The following is an 18,808-nucleotide window of genomic DNA, read 5'->3' on the forward strand; positions in this document are numbered from 1 at the left end:
GCGCACGTACCTGCCCCCAGCACCCGCGGCACTCACAGCTTGCCCCAGCCTGCGCCCTCCATGTTGCACAACGGCCAACGGAAAACACGGATCGTGTTTCTTCCCAAACCTGCCAGAAAACAAACACAAAGACACTTTTGGGGGGCTGGAGAAAGGGAGTATGTAAGCAAAACATTTCTGTACGATGGAAAAAGTCATTAAGCTGAGCAGCTTTGTGGCAATGCCTATTTGTACACACTGCTGGTTTCCCACATTGGAAAGCTTTGCCCGGCTCTAAATCCAGTGCTGCGGCGTGCACTGGATTTTGCAGAGAGGATCCAGCAAAAACACAGAGAGGTCAGTCTGCTGGTACCCACGAACTAGCTGTTAACTCTGGAGAGTAATGTTGTCAGGGCAAACAGCAGCAAGCACTCTCTTTTTCTAACCAAGCCCATGAGAAGGAGAAGCAACGGTGCTTTCTGAGTTTTTTTGTTTGTTTGTTTGTTCGTTTTTTCCCCAAACTGTCTTTGTGGGGTCATCACACAGGAGATTGCCATTACCTGTGTAGCAACAGGGGAGGAACAAGGATAATTAAATCAGTCCTGCAGGCCCTGGGGTGAGAGGATGTGGGGATGAATGCAGCTGGGGAAGTGTTTGTCCCAATAGGAGACAGCTGAGAAGTGACAGAGATGTGAATGGGGTGTCCCTGGCTCTTCTGAAACATCCCCAGCAAGGCCACCCCAACCCTGAGGCATGCAGGCTTCAGCTGTGGGTGCTGCCAGGGCTTGGTTCCCCCCACATAGGGCTACAGTGGGACAGCTGCAGCCCCTCTGCTCTTGGCCAGGCTGAGGGACTGCAGCACATCAAGCAGCCGGGAGTCCCAGATTTGCCTTAAATTAAAAGTTGTTTCTTGTAGGACTTAAATTCCTTGACATTGCTCTTTGTATTACTGACCTGGATTTATTTATTATTAGGAATGACTTTTCCCAGATTGCCATAGAGCATCACTGCAGCTGGGGCCAGGATCTTGCAGCTTAGGTATTTGTCACCCTGATCCTTCACTGTCCCCAAGTGCTGTGTATGGTAGGGGCTGGGGGAGGTGTGTGGGGGAGCTTGTCCGCAGGCTGCTCTGAACTCTTTCTCTTCTGCAAAACTGCAAAAGAAAAGGGACCTTTGGGATTAGATAAAATGGTGCAACATGAAAACCAAACGTGTTGCACGTGAAGGGTGTTAGTTTGTGACCTACAAGCAGCAGTTCAGTAAACGTTTTGGGGAGAAAAGCGGTGCAAAGGGGGAGGGTTTAGCTTCGGGCAGCACGCTGAAATCTCTCCACCAGCACCTCCAGCAGGTGAAGGGTCCCGAGGGCTGGGGGCGGGGGGTGGCGAGGGCTCAGCCGGCTCCGGGACTCATCGTGAACTGCTCTGTGGCGGGGCTGCGGGTACCGGCGGAGGGGATGCTCGGAGCCCCGCGGTCCGGGGCGGCCCCGAGGATGCGGGGGGAGCATCGGGGGCGAGGGAGGGAGGGAGGCCGGTGTGGGGGGTGGAGGTGGTGGTGGTGGTGATGCTGGAGGTGGTGGTGGGGGCGTGAGGCTGCGGGCGGCCCCGCCACCGGGAGCGGCCCCGCAGCGCAGCCCGGGACTGGGCGGAGGCGGGCCCGGGCGGGGCGCAGGAGCCGGCCCGTTCCAAACCCGCCCCCCGCCGCGGGGAGGAGGCGGTGGCCGAGCTCCCCCGCCTCGGCCTCCCCGTGCCGTGCCTCCCCGTGCCGAGCCAGAGCTGAACCGAGCCAGAGCGAGCCGTGCCGGTCTGAACCCAAGCGTGCCGTGCCGTGCCGTGCCGTGCCGAGCCTTCTCATGGCGGCCCCCGGTCCCACGCGTGTCCCGGTCCCGGCACGGAGCCGCTGCTGAGCGCTGTGCTCCGGCTCGGCGTCCAGGTAAGCCCCGCGGCGGGGACAGAGCACCTGTTCCGAGCCTGGCACGGATCCTACCCACGGCCGAAGGGGCTCCTCCGGGACCTCAGGCGAGCCCCAGGACCCTGCGCCACGGAGGTGCTGAGCCCCAGTCCCGGGAGTCCCCACCGGACCCTGGTGGGACTGGGCCGGGGGGCATAGCCCCTCGCCCCGGGGGGAGCAGCCCGAAAAACGGGGCTAGCCGCAGCCACCCACCTCTTGTTTGGTGCTGGGGCAGCCTTTGGGGCTGCTGAGGGAGTTTGCTTCGTACTTGGAGACTGTCCCGCTGCGCAGAAACGCAAACACGGCGAGGACGGCTCAGGGTGCAGTTTGTTCGCATGGGGGGGTGGGGGTGGGGGCGAGAAATGTGTCCTGTCTAAATATTAGTTTAAGAAACGGAAGGCTCTGTGGCTGGTCTGTCTGCATCTGCAGCCCTGTCACTTTCTCCCAGCTCTAGCTGCCAGCATTTGGCTGCCTCCGAGCTGCTGTTTCTGCTTCCAGAGCTTAGCAGGGGCTGGGAGGTGAACTTCACCCCGGCATCGAAGGAGGGAATTTCCCGCTCTTGCTGTGGTCTGTACGAAGGCTTTAAAAAAACAACCTAGACCTCAGATGTCTTTATTGCACATATATGGTAGCTTGTAGCCAGCACTGATTTAAATCTTAGCATTGCTTGCAGAGCCAATCCACAGTTTGGCGCTGGGTTGAGGGCATGCTTTATTGCAGTGGGAGGAATGGCTGATGACTGTCAAAAGTGGCATGTGGGTCCTGGCCACTCACTGAAGTCCTCGTTCTAAAGCCAGGATCACCTGTGGATCCCAAATTCAGACTCCCACATTCGTGTGTGCTCCCAGGTTTAAGAGCAGAAGTGGCTGAGATGCTGCAAGATGCAGAGCAACCAGGTGGGGAAGGTGTGTGTGTGTGTGGCTCTGCACAAGGAGCAGAAGAGGCTTGAGCACTTGCCTTTTTTAAGCTGCCACTTGTGACTGGGCCTCAGGTTCTACCCTAGAGCCTCCCTGCTGCAGCACTGTCCCCAGTTGTGAAGCAGAGCTGGCGATGCTGTGTGGAAGCCTTGCTCTGGGATGCTGTGGTTCCTGGTGTGAGCATCCTTGGGGGCATCACTGGACACTTACCCACTAGCTGGGGTGCACTGCAGGCCATCCTGTGCCTCCATTGGCAGGTCCAGTGTTGGGCTGGGGGGGGAAAGAGACTTTTTGTTTGTTTCTAAATCTCTTTTTTTTTTTTTTTTAATAGCACTGGATCTTGGAGTGCTGGTTCAGCTCCTGCCTTGCCTGCAGGGAGGAGCAAAGGAGGTGCAGTGCACCCCTGGGGGACGCTGCACTATATCCCCCTAGCTGTGCAGTAAGCCACAGCTGCAACTGCTTGGAGCAGGATTTGTCATGCAGAGGAGGCACTCACTGTGCCAGGGTTGGGCTCCTCTCGGGCTGCGGGGCTGCAGAATTTGGTAGGGTGAGGAGAGAACCCAGCACCTTTGTGGCATACAGCCCCTGAGCTGTAAGCCAAAGGACCTGGCCCAGCTTTGCTGCGACACAGCCGGGGACAGGCAGACTGGAGCTGCTCCAGCATCCCGACTGTGGTGTCTGGGATGTGGGCACCCCTGGGTGCTCAGCAGTGCTGGGCGTGGAGCAGGGCTGGCAGCAGCTGCACTGGGTGCCCTCCCACGGTGCAGATGTGAATCACAGCTCAGTGCTCTCCCTGCTTGCCTGGTGAAACCCTGCTCCCAGGGCTGTGCTGTGCTGCTATAGCTCTGTCAGGCTTGATTCTCTGGAGCAAGCTTTTAAGGTTGACTTCCAGCCCTGGGGAGGCTGTGAGGGAGGATCTAAGATTTGCAACATCCACATTCTGAGTCCAATGTACCTAGTATGTAGCCTGAAGTGAAGCCCAGCTGGTAGTGTGACAAGAGAAGTCACCACCTTGGCTGTCCCCAGCACTGTGTGCCATGCACATACCTGGCATGGTGGCATTAAGCACATGAGGCAGGCAGCTTCCTATCCCGGAGTTCCCCATTCTGTGATATGCCCATGCAGGGATGGGTTTGGGGTCACAAAGACTTGGCAGCTGCCTGGTGATGCCATCCTCCCCCTCCAGAGCAGCCTGTGGTACCCAGTGAGGCCAAACCTCAACTGAATGGGAGATGCTGGAGGTGGGGGGGAGGCTGGGCCAGGCACACAGTGCCCGTTGCAGGAGGTGCAGTTGGGCAGCTCAGGACTGGTGTGTTTTACCACTGAGTTTTTTCTGCGGTGCCACAGGCACTTTCATTGCTGGTCTAAACTAAAGCACATGTGCGTAGTCCTGCTGGCAGGAACTGACCCTTTGCAAAGCCCAACAGGGGCAGTAGCACATAGTCCTGCTCTGGCAGCTCTCAGGGGTGAGCTTGCTTGGGCTGGTGGCAAGGATCTCTCCCTGCACCCACCACCTCCACCCCCCTAGCCATGCCCAGGGTCCCTCAGCACCCCCAAAAGTTGCTGTAGCAATGCAGGCCTGGGTCTGGGTGAGGGGTCTACTCCAGCCCCACTATTCGCTGGTCAGACCAGAGGAATCCCTCCCACCTCAGCTTTATCTGTGACCTGGCTAGTTTGGAACGGTCTTTTCCCACTGAGCCTGGAGGAGGCGAAGAGAAAACCCAAACTTGTTCCTGCTAGTTGTGCCAGGACGCTCTTGTAGGAAGGAGCATCCCCAGCACGGCGAATGAGCCAGCCCCTCCACCACTGCCCGAGGAAGGGAAATGCCACAAGCAGTTTCACTCCCATTGCTTCTTTGTCACGAAACCCAAAACAGGCTCACTTTGTAACGTAGCATCCAAAGAACTAAATTGAAACAATCATTTGCCACTGCGTTGTTCTCAAATGATGACAAAAAGCATTTCCTTCTGCAGCTGTTCAAAGGCCACATTGCCAGCGTGTCCGTCCCCTAATAAGAAATGTCAGTCACATCACTGCTGGTTTTTGTGAAGTGTTTTGATTTGGATAGAACCACATTTTTCCAGCAGGAAAGGTTTCCTTTGAACGTTATCCAGGCCGAGAATGCAGGCACCAGGCTGTGGGGAGGTGGCAGCGCAGCCCTGCCTGGCCTCACTGGGGATACAGTGCTTCCAGGGGCCGTATCCTGGCACAGCCTCAGCGCAGCAGCAGCTGTGTTTCGCTCTGTTTCAGCATCTCTTTGTGGCACCAGGACCTGGCTGCACAGTGCTCAGTTAGCGACGATGAGCTCTCCTGGGCGATGCCTGGTGCTGAACAAGGACATTGCCCACAAGTGGAGTTTGCTATAACAGGGCTCCAGGCTCCAGAGAGCCCTCAAGTTCACCCTGTTGGGGTTTTCAGGCAGTGTTGGAGGGCTGAGGAGGTCTGCAAGCCCATCCCATGTCCTTCTCTAGGAAGAAAATGTGTCCTGGAAGGAACTGAGTGAAGCCAATTCTCAAAGCCTATTTAAAGCAAGCAAACAGTCCGTGGGATTTTGGGGATGGGCTGAGCAAGCAGCCAGCCCCAGAGCTTCCATGGCTGGGGAGGGCTGACAGCCCAGCGCCCCTGCTCACTCCAGGCCCTGGCAGCTCTGTTCAGGCACCAGTAAACACATGTTGGTCATGTCCTGGGGCCAAGAGCCACTCCTGCCCATCTCTGGGGCTTGCTCACAGCAGCAGAGCTGTCTGCAAAAGCACCGAGTGCTCAAATCAGTGACCAGGCAACAGCTTCTGCATGGCTTTTGGTGGCTTCTTTGCTTTTAATGATGTTGTTGTTGGCTGTGGCCAGACGGGGCTGGCGGGGAGCATGTGGTGTATTTATTGCTGGCAGTTGTTGCTCCCTGAACTTCCCCTGTAAAGTACCTGGGCTGCGGGACTTGGTGAAGGTGGGTGATGGTCGAGTGGCTGCGCTGTTCCTGGCACCCCTGGGTGGGGCAGAGCCCCAGTCCTGCCCTTCGGCCCTCCTGGCCCCAGCAGGAGCATCTGTCTGAGCCCTCACAAACCCACTGCCCCATCCGAGTGGCACCATGGTCCCCGAGTGTTGGCAGCATTGTGAGGAGCGGCCAGGGGATGCTCCCAGCAAGGCACCACAGGGACATTTTGTGTTTCTCTGGGGCTTTCCCTCTCTGCTGCCCTCTCCATGGTGAACAAAGAGGCAAATGGCATGCCCCCATGCAATGCAGGGGACCAATGCTTGTGCCACGGAGACAAACCTCAGCACCCTTAGTCCCTTGATCAGGCGTTCTCTCCCGCCTGGGGCCACCAGCCCCTGTCCCTGAGGAAAGGCTCTCTTCTGATTTAACAGGGCAGCTGCTGTCTTTGTTAAGTGGTGCTGGCTTATTAAGAGTGCATTTTTGAGGCTTAGCAGCTCCACAGAGCCATCTGGGAGGGACGGTGCCAGTGGTGGAGCTGCTGCATGTGGCTGAAGGAGGCGAGAGTCCACTGCCGGCTCTGCTGAGCCACACTGGATGCAAGTGCCACAGTCCCAAGCCCCAGCAGGGGATGATGCTCCTGTTCAGTGCCCACCCACATCTGGGGAGGCAGCCTGGGGGGGCTGCAAGGAGCCAGTCAGGATCTGGGTGGAATGAGCCCACCAAGCTAGGAGCCAGTGTTATGGGGCAGTGGCGGCCAGGACCCCATGGGATGCTGGCAGTGCCGTGCCCCTGGAAGAGCATCGCTCAGGGTGCGAGCTCCCCAGCCTGGGGCTTGCAGGGGATGGAGTCTGGCTTCCATCCTTCTCCAGGAACAGATCAGGGACGGATGATCTTGTCCACGGGGCTGGCGGCTTGGCTGTGCCTGCCAGCTCCACTCCCACAGGAGATGTGCAACAGTCCCTCTTTCTGCTGGGGCTCTTCCTCCAACCACTACACCATTATCTTCCAGTAGTGCTTTCTTTAATTTCCTGTTGCCGCAGGCAGTGCCGGCAGCCCTGCCACAGCATCTGCCCCTTTGCAACATCCCACACAGTGAGGGCTGGAGCAGGGCTGCCCAGGCTGCAGACAGGTACAGGGAAGGTGAGGGGGGTCTGGGGGTTGGCATGGGCTGCAGCCAGGGAAATTGGGGTTGTGCTCATTGATGCAAGGCAGGTGGGAGGACGAGGCGGGGGGTGACAAGCTGTTGGGGAAGGACTGATGGCCATTGCCCTCTTGTCCTGCTCAGGACATGGTCCATGCTCCTGCCTCTGCTGGTACTGATCCTGAGCAGCAGGAGATGCAGCCAGGCAGGACAGACTGGAGTGTCGCCATCCTGGGACCGCTGGGGCTTGGTGGAAGGGCTCAGAGAGCGAAGCGCTGCGCTTCTGGAATCTGTGTGGCTCCTCCTAGCCCACGCAGGAAGCCCTGAGCCAGGAGGATGTCGGGCAGGTTGTGGGGATGCAGCTGACTGCTGCAGGCAGCACTGCTGCGGAGTCATGCAGCCGCATTGGTGTCTGAGCATACAAAGGTTCAGGCAGCCGTGACCTGCTGTGCTGTGCAGCCCCACCGCTATTTACCCCACTCCTGTCATCTGCAGCTCTCTTCATCCCAGCATCTCCCAGCTTTGAACCTCCTCCAAAGCAACCTTTCGGGGTTGCTGAAATTTCCGTTCCCAGTGTGCCGCTGTTGCTGTCTGGGGAGGAATTCCTCATTTGTTAGCTCTGGAGCAGTGCTAAGTGCTTCAGTATGTCGGTAGCGGCTGCTGGAGTCGGACAGTAAATGCTAATGTGATATTAGGCCATGCACCGTCCAAAACCCACTGGAAGGGTTTAGTGCAAATTGGATTTACAAATCTCTATCGGGTCTCTGTGCCCTCAGCAAAGCACTGTAATCCCTGGTGGGTGCCTTGACAAGCCGGATCCTTCTGTGCAAAAACAACAGATATCAGGAAAAGGGCAGCAGAGACGGAGGGATTCCCCAGTGCCAGGCTTGAAGTGGCATCACGAGTGCCTGCGGTCTTGCTTTCACCACCCTCTTCATCAAGGTGGTGGGAACTAATATGTGGTGTCCCTCAAGGACCATCATGCTCCAAGGGCATTTTTGTGGGGAAAAAGGGCATTTTAGTGGGGAAACTGAGGCGCGGTGCAGTGAGGCCACCCGCTATGTGCCATGATGCTAGCTGAGGCTGCAAAGAAGGAAAACTCTGCCAAGTGGAGAAGACAAGAGCGGCCACAGATGGTGTTCCCCTGGCATCCAACTGCCCCTGTGCTGCTGCGCCCTCCTGGTCCCACTGTGCCTTTCCCTGGCTGGGGCAGGAGGAAGCTCTGCCCTGTCTAGGGCCAGGTGTCATGGCAGAGTGTAGATACAAGCAGTGTCGAAATTGGCCCAGAGGAGAGCACATCTGGGGCCCGGGCTCAGTCCTTCTGCCAACATGTAAGCTTTTAACCCTATTTCCTGAGGCAATGGGATTGTCCAAACAAGCCACAGTAATTAGTTTCCTTCAACAAACCACCCCTTTCTGGCATCACATGGTTATTTAGTGTCAGAGGGTGGCTTGTCACTCCCAAAAAAACTGTCATTTGGATCAGGTTTTGGCAGTAGTGGGACATTTGGGGCTGCAGAAGTGCTGCTGGGCAATGCAGGAGGCTGTAGTGGGTGCTGGGGCCAGGCTCGTGGCAGCGTTGTGTGGCAGCAGCCATGGGTGCCTGCACACTCTTGCTGGTGTTTTTTTGGCTTGAGTTATCACTGATTTCCTGCAGGCCTACAGGAACCGTCATGGGTTTGCTGCAGGGAAAGATTCTGGGGAGAATTCTCCTGAGATTGACAGGAGGGATTTTACACAGCATTTTTTATTTACTCTGCCCACTAGCAAACAGTCATTTCTGTGTTGTTGTTGATTTTGTTTGTTTGTTATCTCAGCATTTTGCTTTGCAGTCTCTGTTTATTTCCACCTTGCTCCCTGCCGGAGGAGTGATTTCACGTTGTCACAAGCCATGCTCCCTGCACTGGCTGACACAGCGATACAATCAGGAAACATTTTCCTGTAATTTTATCTCTAATTACCCATCTCTTATCACAAAGTGCGGCTTCTGCTGCTGCTTGGAACCGACTGACTCAGCTTATAAATGTTATAAAAGGCTTTAAAGGAGTCACCCCCTTGGCAGAGGTGCCAAGTGGTGGGGACATCGGCAGGGACATCGCCAAGTGGCAGGGATGAGGGCAGCTGAGGTTTGCTCCATCCCCATCAGTGCTGCAGGCTCCTGGGCTGAGGCCAAGAGGATGGGGCTGTGGCGGGGCCATGGGGTGTCCTGTGGCTGCCACCTCCAAGGATGGGTGACAAGGCACCCTGGGTGGGGAGGTGGCAACAAGATGGCTGCCTTTAAGCTACTTTCACTCCCTGAAGTCCAAAGCAAGGGAAGCAGTGGCAGTATGGATGGGGGCCAGAGTGTGGCCGCTCTGTCTGATGGCAGCCACCTGGGGGCAGCTCAGTGGGTCCAGGAAGCTGCGCCCCAGTCTGGCTGCTTGCTCTGAGACCCCACAACCACAGTCAAGCCTTGGCATCTCTCCACTGCAGTGGCTTGGTGCACAGTGTGGCTGCTGCTGCTCCATCCCACTGCCCTTGGCTGTATCACATGGGCTTGGCAAGGCCTTTTATTAATTTAATTTTAACCATGGTGGCTTTGTGGGGTTTGTTCTGTTTCATTTGGTTTTGGGATTTATTTATTTATTTATTTTTGCCCACTGTTTAAAGAGCCGTGAACCAATCCTGTCCTGATTCAGGCTGAATATAGATGTCATGTCAGTGTGGGAGCAACGCAGCTTGCTGCGGCTTTGCATGCTTGGCCGCTGGCCTCTGCACCACCAGCAGTGCCTGGCCCCTCCTGGCCTCCTCCTAGCCCCTTTGGCTTCTGCGGAGGCTGCGGCAGGGCAGGGCTTCTGCGCACGCCCAGAGCAGCAAGGAGGACAAGGGACTGGCTTCCCTGCGGTTGGCCCTTTGGGAGGTGAAGGAGGGAAAGTGGGGCTGCAGGGAGAGCTTTGGAGCTCCTCGTGCCAGGCTGGCTTTCACTTAGGCAAAAGCAGAACCATATGGAGTGCGGGCTCTGGTTTTAGTTAGAGCCTGTGGGGAGAGCTGGGGAGGGAGTGAGTGGCTGGAGACTAGCGGCTGCTTTGTGGTTGGAGATGCTCCCTGGGCACCGCTGATTTTTGCCTTTGAAGTGCTGAGCAGCTCCAGAGCCCTTGCCCTGCCTGGGTGCCCGAAATCTGCGTGTGGTTCTTGTATGGAGCTCCGTGTCCCTGGCGAGGGATCACCAGCATGGGGACGGTGGCACTCATCCTGTTTTCCCAGAGCAACCCTCGGAACAGAGCTGGAGATGGGGATATCTTCTGTCTTCCTCTACTGCCTATGATTACTGTCAAAAGAGCAGGAAAATTCAACAGTTAAGCTCAGATCAGGGCTTGGGGCATTTTTCCTTTTGATGCTCCCAATTTTTCCACCAGTTTTGCCATTTTGGGGCTGTTCTGACCCCGCGGTATTGGTGGTCTCACTGCAGCCTTTCTCAGCACAACATCTGCCCTGCTGCTTTCAGATGCACCAATGCCATTTGGGTGCTGCATTTCCAAAGAGCAGGTCAGGAACTTAGGAAACATTTGGGAGAAAGTCTGTCTGGACACCATGGTGTCCTCATCCCCACTATCAGCATTTTGGCCTCTGGGAGCTGCTCACTCTCAAGGCTTCTCCAGTGCCGTCCTTGGTGTGGGGCCACGCTGGGAGCTCAGGGCCTGGAGGATCCGCGAGTGCCGCAGCCCTGGAGCTACTCTGCTGCAGCATGGAGTCGGGGTGGAAATTGTTTAATTCCTGCAGGGTGAGTCATGAGGAGCTGGGATTTCAAAGCAGCTTGGCTCCCATGTAAGGCACTAAAATAAACAGTGTGGCAGGTGGAAACTCTCTCTGATGTCCCATCAAGGCCTCGTTCTTTCCAAGTGTTTCATTTGCCAAAAACCTCGGCCACTATGGTCTCATCCATTCTCATGGCGCGGCTGAGTCTGAGCGCTTGAAAATAATGAATCAATGCCCAGAAGCATGAATTGACTGAAAATGTATGACATACTTACAATATAATGTCTTTTGGGTGCTCTGGCTTCTGGGCTTTGAAGCTTAAGGACCAAACGTTTGCACATCTCCTCTTCCCCCTTCCTCCGCCCAGGAAGGAGGATTTAGGGTAAAAGAATGAACCCTGGCTTCTCGCCCTCACCTTGCACCATTGGGAGTTGAGGATTTGAGGAGCTGGCAGATACCTGAAGCACATTGTGAGAGTCTGCTTGAAAAGTGGATGTGCTTAGGAAAGGAAGAGCTCTGAGAAAACCTGAGAGCATGAGAAGCAGGCAAAGCCCAAGCAGCCCAAAATACATTTGGGTTCTGTGCCGTCTGTAGAACGGGAGAGCTGCTTTCCTGTTTCTCTGGGAAAGGCAGCAGAAACTCCAGTGCTTGGAAGCTGGAGTGAAGAAAACTCCGACTGAAAATCAGGCTCTGCTGATCCTGTGTTTTGCTGAGCAGTGGGGGCAATGAAGCACTGCAGAGGGCTCTGTAGGGCCGAGGGGTAGCCTTGCTCCTTCAGGTGGAAATCTGAAGCCTTGCTAGGAGCAAGGCAGAAGTGCAGGGAGCTTGCCCCATGGCTCAGCCACAGCAGAGGGGGAGCCAAGATCATCAGCTGCTTCTCTCCAGTCTCGGCAAGTGATGAGCCTTGGCTGTGCTGCTATCTGTTTTTCATGAAATTTCCAGTTTGTCAGGACACAGATCCTCATCTCTTCCACCTATGGAACATCTGTGGAGGAGGCTGGTGGAGTGTGGGCTTGGTTTTGGTACTTGGCTCCTGCAAAATGGGGCTGATGCTTCCATTCCTGAAGGTTTTCTCCTTCAGGATTGAGTTCCTGCTTGGCAGCAGGCACAGCGTGGCTGGACTTGTACAGTCAAATTGATGGATTATCAGGAGGATGCAGGAGAATACAGCACTTTTGGGCTGTTATCCAGAATATGGGAGAGAAAAGGCCTTAGGCCTTTAATCAAGCCCAGGAGCATAATGGGGCTGTAACGTAGCTGCAAGTGCCCAAATCCTGCCAGGACTCAGCCCCAAAACCTCTTTGCAGCAAGCCCACGGCACGAGTCCCCCTGCATTGCTGCAGCATGGCCGTATGGCAGGGCTGATGTAAATGCACAGAAACAGCCTGCGGTGGCAACAGCCCATGAAAACATTGCTGCCTGAGGGGGTTTGGATCCCAGAGAGCCACAGCAAGAGTGGAGTGGGGTGCCTGGGGCATGCTCAGTTTGCCTGGGGACAGGAGGGCATTTGGTGCGGCTGCATGAGCACCAGGAACCCTCTGTCAAGGCTGTGTCCCTGAGCCATCCTAGCCTCACACCCTCATTTCTACAAAATGGCTTTGAGCCAGTGGGACAAGCTGAGCATGGAGCCCAGTGGCAGTTCTCTATGTCTAGGGCATGGCGTGTGGCAGAGCCTGGCCCCGGGGACTTGTGACGTTTACCCTGCCCTGCTGAGCACGTCAGCCTGGGTCTGGTGGTGCTAGGCAGTGCCTGCGCCTTTGCATTGCAGAGAAATGGCAAAGAGACTGGAGCAGCAGCAGTGAGGCCCTGCTGGGACCATTAGGTCTGGGCTGGGAAGACCCTGATGTTTCCTTGCTGGCTGTGCCAGTGGGACCAAACTTTGGGTACCACAAATGCTCATCCCAGCAGATCCAGTCCTTGGGGTGCTCCAACTTCTTCTGCAGGAGGGAGTAAGAGGGAGAGGGCTTTGGGGATGGGAACGGGGATAAGGAAGGGGCTGTGCCTGCTGGGCTTTCCCTGATGTCTGAGCAGAGCCCAGCAGAGCAGTGCCACCTGTGGAAGCAGCTGTGGGCTGGTGCCTGTTGGTGTGGGGCTGTCCAGTCAGCTTTGTGTCAGAAGCCCTGAGCCCTCACAGTTATTTATTGTTTCTGGGACTGGGTTTAGAATAGGTGGAAACCAAAAAGACAGGAGGACACAGTTCAAGCATCAGCCTGGGTGAGTCACGGGCTGCGATGTGTGTGTGTGCTTTTCCTTTTCTCCCCCTCGAATTTCAGCTTTCGCCATGGGTTGCCACATGTGGGCTGTGGCATTTTAGAGCAAGAAAAACTGGAGGCAAAGACTGGAATATATATATAGGGAGAGAGGGAGTGAGTATTATTATTGTTTGCACACTGGAGCCAGGGTTCTGGTCTTTTGAAAGGTCACCAGCAAGCGGGTGGGGGACACAATTTCTGGCTGCTGAAATAAGAGGCTGTTTTATGGGATGTGCGGCAAGGCTGAAACCACCCTGCTAAACTGTTAGGGGCTCAAAATGAGCCAGAGGCCCTTCCCTGCAGCTGGCTGGCCATGTGGTCCTGCCCGTGCCCACAGCCTAGCTCGGACCCTGTACTACCGCTGTCAGAGTGGCACCATGAGCCATGTCCCTTCCCCACATCCAAAGCTGCTGCTGCATGTTTCCCTTGAGGCAGCTGTTTCTTCCTAAGGCTTTTATTCCCCTTCATTTTGCATGCTGTCTGAGAGTGAACTGCAATTTTCTCAGCCCTGTGTGCTTTAGCAGCCATGCCCTGATGCCTCTCTGGGATCTGTGTGACATCCTTGAGTGTTTTTGGTGCCTGTTCCCTGCTCCTGCCAGTTGCTTGAGCTCATGACTCACAGGTGAAATCTCAACTTTAAGGCACTTAATCATTGCAATTAATGGTGGGGCAAACACCCAAAGGCCACAATCATCCTTCCTGTGGTGGCTTTGCTGGGGCTCGAGGGGCCAGCACCGTCCACTCTGGGTGCGCCCACCCCATGAGCCAGCTGCGAGCACTTGCCCCGGCTCACCAGCTGCGAGCACTTGCCACGGCACGAGGTTTGCAGCGGGTGCTTATCGGCTCAGTGTCTTGGCTAGCACTGCCTCCTGGTACCACGGCAGGATTTCATGCTCTTACCTCCTTATATGGCTAAACTATTCTTTTTCTATCTTGGCATTGTTTATAGCCCAGTTGAAAATATTTAGACTCTGGCTGGGTTATACAATTATCTTGTAACCTACAGGGCATGTAATTACTATTAGTTAACATGTAATTATCTGCATCCTGTAAAATAAAGTGTTGTTGGCAATGGGACAGCATTCTCGTTGTTTTCCACAATAATGGTAAAAGTGAATCTGTCAAATTCCATTTTAAAATAAACATTTTCCCCCAGTAAATTCTATTTGGCAAATATTGCTAAACTGGGCTGTGGGTATTTTTTTTCCCCTCTCATTCTCTTCTTCCTTCTCCCCTCTCTCCCCTCCCCCCCCGTGGAAAATTTATTTAAAAAGGAGAAATGTTTGGAGTTTGTAAGGAACTGAAATGAGAAAAAGGGGCTGGGAGGCGACTGTGAGTCAGTGCCGCTTTCCGAGGGCTGGCATTGATGGGGATTTAATGGCTGACAGCTCGCCAGCAGGCATTCAGACCTGACCTCCCACGGCCTGGCAGGGTTGCGCTGGCGCCTCTCAAATCCTACTACGTCCGACCTGCTTTGGATGGACAAAATCCAGCAGTGTCAGGTAAGGGCATCTGCAGCCTTGTCCCAGCCGCTTGCAAGATTTGTCTCCCATGCTGCAGCCCTGAATTTTGGCCTGCCTGTGGTCCCTGCGTGCTAGCGCTGCTCCTGCCCACTGTGTTGCTAGATGCTGGGATGCACCAGGGCTGTTCTTGAGATTTTTGTGATTTTTCACTAGTTTTGACAGAGTGGGGGCATCCATGTTGGTCCACTGGTGGGGCAGGGATTTGTGCAGAGGTCAGGCAGCGTAACCCTGAACCCCAGTGGGGTCTGGGCCCTGGGTGAGCTGGTGGCCAGCAGGGGCGGAGCAAGCTGTAGTGGGGCTCAGTGCAGGGTGAGGACGATGGAGCGGGGCTGGGACATGGCTTTGTCCATCCTTTACTTGCATCCACCTGTTGGGGTATCATCCCCAGTGTGACATGGAGATCCAGCCACCAGAAAGGAGGCTTAAATGTGTCTGGTGAGGCTGCCTGCTGTAAGGGATGCATGGGACGAGGACATTTCCTTGTCCCCACTGTCACCAAGTGGGACATACCAGCCAAGAGCCACCTTTGCCTTTTCTCTGTGCAGCACAGCCTGGGGCTGCAGTACATCTCTGTGCCTTGGCTTCCCCACCAAAAAGCTGGACCAGTCTCGGGGGTGGAGGGGATGGGCTAGAGACGTGGGGCTGGGGGTGAGAGAGGGGGCCACGGGCAAAGGCCATATAATAAGGATATTTGTTTTGCCTGTTTTGCAGAGTTTCAATGTTCTGACTTGCTCTAAGATGAAGGTATGGAAGTTTGCAGCCATTGCATCGATGCTCCTCAGTTCCATGTTATCCATTTTAGTTTGTAGAGACATGTTCAACGGAAGCCGGACATACAGCCCCTTGCCTTCCTCGCTGTCCTCACGGGCATCCTCCTCTTCACTGCCGGCGGCTCTGCGGAGACCCCCCCGGGCCCTGCCACGCCACAGCTCGCTGCTCACCCAGTGTAAGCTGCCGCGCCCGCGCCCCGGCTGCTCAACACCAGCAGAGGCTGTTTTCGGCTCTCCTGAGGCTGAGCCCATAGATGCCACTGTGTCCTCAGGTGTTCACCCAGGCATGCTCACTCTGCTGCCTCCCTTCCCTCTCTTGCTGCTCCTGCATCAGTGGGTTACAAGCATTTAGCAAGGAGCGGAGTTGGGAGGCACTGGTCCCTAGAAAACTATGCATGGAAAACACAGCCTCTGGGCAACAAATCTTCATGCAAGCGCATCAGCTCTTCATGCAGGGAAACCAAATGCAAACAGCTCATCTTAATGCAAAGAAGCTGCTTTTTTTTTTTTTTTTTTTTTTTTTTTTTTTTTCTCCTCACCAAATGGCTTTCTTTCTTTTTCTTGTTTCTTTTAATTTCCATGCTGTTTTTAAAAATGCGAAATGTCAAATGGGAGCTCAAAGCAAAGGGGAACAGCTCCATCCTGCTGTGAGGCAGCGACTTCCCCCAAAGCTGTGCTCATCCCTTTGTGCTTGCTGGAAATCCCAGGCATGTTTGCTTTTATTCCAAACGAGAAGAACTTCTTTTTGGTTTGAAATTTTGAAATTGATGACAAGCTGTCAAATTATGCTTTTCTCCTCATTCTGATGCTTCTCCTGGCACTGAGTTGGACCAAGCCTAGCCTCAGGGTTAGGACAAAGGGACACAGATGTTGCCAGCAGTGTCTGCTTGTTGGCCATGGCCATGGCTGTGTGCATAGGGATTTTGTTGGGCAGCCCTTTCACCAAGACATCAGGGAATCATCACAAATATTCAGTTTGTTGGTGTTTCTCACCACCCCATCATGGCTTTTCTGCAGCATCACCTGGTGGTGGGGACCAGGCAATTCACCCACGTTTTTGCACATCTGCAAGTTGGAGTGATGCCACCGAGGACTGTTGCTGGCATTGTTAATTCTCCTGTGCTGCTTAGTGCAAGCGTGGGGTCCTCCCGTGTCCACCTATAGGTGCCATTGCTGCTCAAGCCCCAGTGTCATGCTCCAGCTGGAGCAGCCCTGCTGCCTGATCCCTGGCCACAGCAGTGCTGCCACTGGCCATCTGGAAAGCAAGAGCACAACAGTACTGCTTTCTGTCCCCTAAATTTCACTTTTAAGCATGCGCTTGATGTTGTGCAGGGAAAGAGGCTGTTTGGGACAGCTCCGGGCAGGGGAGAAAACAGACAGTAGAAGGAAAGGGGAGGGAGGTGTGTGTGTGTGTTTTTTTGTGGGCAGTGGCAGCAGCACAACAAGGTACCTCCACGGGGTCTCAGCCCCGTGCATGCAGGGTGTGACCTGGCTGGGGCACTGAGTGGCCCCGCAGTGGCTACTGGCCCAGTGTCTTCCCTGTCCTCCCAGCCAAGGGCTGGTTCAGGCAGTCACTGTGGTTCAGCAACATGTTGTTGAGATCAATTTTGCAATTTTCTGCAAACCCTTGCATGGAGGGAGCAGGGAGCCAGCACTGGGGTACATCCACAGCTCCAGGGGACACCCACCAGGGGGGACACCTGCTAACGGCCACCCCTTCTCTTGCAGACAGCAGCTTGTTCGAGAGCTACACAGAGGGGGAGATCCGGCAGCTCATCTCAGCACTGGTGGAGCGCTACAGCCAGGCCATGAACTCAGGGGGCCACGAGCTGCCTCTCTTCCCCAAGGCGGGCAACCGCATGAAGCGCGCACGAGCTCGCCACAAACCCTGTGCCCTGAAGGAGCTGGAGGTAAGCGTCAGCGAGCTGGGCCTGGGCTATGAGTCAGACGAGACGGTGCTGTTCCGCTACTGTAGCGGCACCTGTGACACAGCTGTCAGGAACTATGACCTCTCACTGAAGAGTGTACGCAGCAAGAGGAGGATCAGGAAGGAGAAGGTCCGGGCTCGGCCCTGCTGCCGGCCGCTTTCGTATGACGACGATGTCTCCTTCTTGGATGCCTACAACCGCTACTACACTGTCAACGAGCTCTCGGCCAAGGAGTGTGGCTGCGTGTGAAGGGCCGGTGTGGCCAGGCGGAGGCGATGCCCCAGAACCGCTGGCAGCAAGGCCAAGGGGCCACGGTCTGCTGTGAGGATGGGGACGGGCCTTGCACTGCTGCCTGCCCCAGTGACCCTCCCCATTTGGGGCAGTGGGGGCTGTGGGAGGAGAAGAGACTGCGATGCTCGTTTATCCCCAAGCGCTTCCTGGCTCACATACACGTGTGACGTGACTGTACAGGACTGTAGAGGAAGCTGTAAGTGCCATTGGAGGCTGCAGTCGTTGAGGGGTGGTCTGGGGGTGCCAGTGGGTGTGCAACACATGAGCAGGGTGTGCTGTGGGCGCAGGGCACTTTGCACGCTTGGGGTGCATGCACATGGGGTGTGTTGAACACAGCGTGTCACACATATGGGACACATCACAAGCTGAAAGGGGGATGCAAAGCAGGTGTGAACTGCACAGAGGTGATGAGTCCAGGTGCGTGGGGTGGTAGGAGCAAGAGGCTGCACTGCAGGGCTGTGCAGGTGGTGCCATGGTGCTGGACAGGATGCACTAGATGCATAGTGCGTGTTATGGGCATGGGGAGTGTTAAACAGCTGCGGGTGCCCTCAGGCGGGTGCTGAACCCCATGGGCTGAAGCTGCCCTGTGTGGGGGGTTTCCTGGTTTCACTGCAGCCACGCTGGGGTCCCTATGCTGCACAGGGGTGGTCCCATGCCCCCAGATTCCCTGGTGTGGAGCAGAGCTGCACGGACACTGGTTTGTGCTCTGGGGAAAGGGTCTGGCTCCACTCCCGGTGCCTGCTTTGTGATCACCTCACGCTCCGCAGCCTGGGCTTGTCTTTTTAAAACTTGGGATAATCTGAAGTAACTGGATTAACCTCTCAACCCCTCTGCAGGCAGTGGGGCTTGAGATGTGCCATCACCAGGGAGGGGACAAAGCACCACGAGGCCACTGGCAAAGCTGGGTTGGCAGCGTGGCTGGGAGCACCGACGGTTTGGGATCCCCCGAAAGCCAGACTGGCCCTGCCAGCCGCAGCACGTGTGTAATTCCCATTGCCTTGCAGGGCGGTGGGGCTCAAATTGTGCGCGGGAGAGGGCTCAGGCCTGGGCTTTGGCTACGGTTCGCATTTACAGCAGTGTCACTCTTGTTTACTCTGCGGAGAAATAAATGAGACCGCAGACTTTTGCATTCTCTGGGCAGGCTAAATTTGTTGCCTGGGATTGATGGGTTTTCTCCCCTTGGCCTTCTTCCCAGAAAAAGCAAATCATAAACAGAAGGAGAATATTGGTGTCATGTCCTGGGCATTAACCACTGCGAGTGAAAACACTCTGCTCGCAGCCCCTGTGGCGGTGGTGGCCCCATTCCCAGCCCAGCTCTGTGATGGAGTGGGGAGCAGTTGTGCTGCTACAGGGGCTGTGTGGGATTTTGGGGTGCAGCCCCGCAGGGGACACGGCA

The 18,808-nt window shown here is 55.6% G+C and overlaps 1 protein-coding gene across 1 annotated transcript; it reads left to right on the plus strand.

Annotated features, from left to right (window-relative positions):
* Nucleotides 1-15,146: 15,146 nt before the first annotated feature.
* NRTN (neurturin) lies at nt 15,147-17,370 on the plus strand. Its single transcript, XM_032203894.1, has 2 exons — nt 15,147-15,369; nt 16,922-17,370. Exons 1-2 carry the CDS (start codon nt 15,162-15,164, stop codon nt 17,368-17,370), a joined length of 657 nt encoding a protein of 218 aa, XP_032059785.1. The 5' UTR covers nt 15,147-15,161.
* Nucleotides 17,371-18,808: the final 1,438 nt, after the last annotated feature.

The sequence above is a fragment of the Aythya fuligula genome, chromosome 26 (genome assembly GCF_009819795.1).
Source record: "Aythya fuligula isolate bAytFul2 chromosome 26, bAytFul2.pri, whole genome shotgun sequence".
Taxonomy (NCBI): Eukaryota; Metazoa; Chordata; class Aves; order Anseriformes; family Anatidae; genus Aythya; species Aythya fuligula.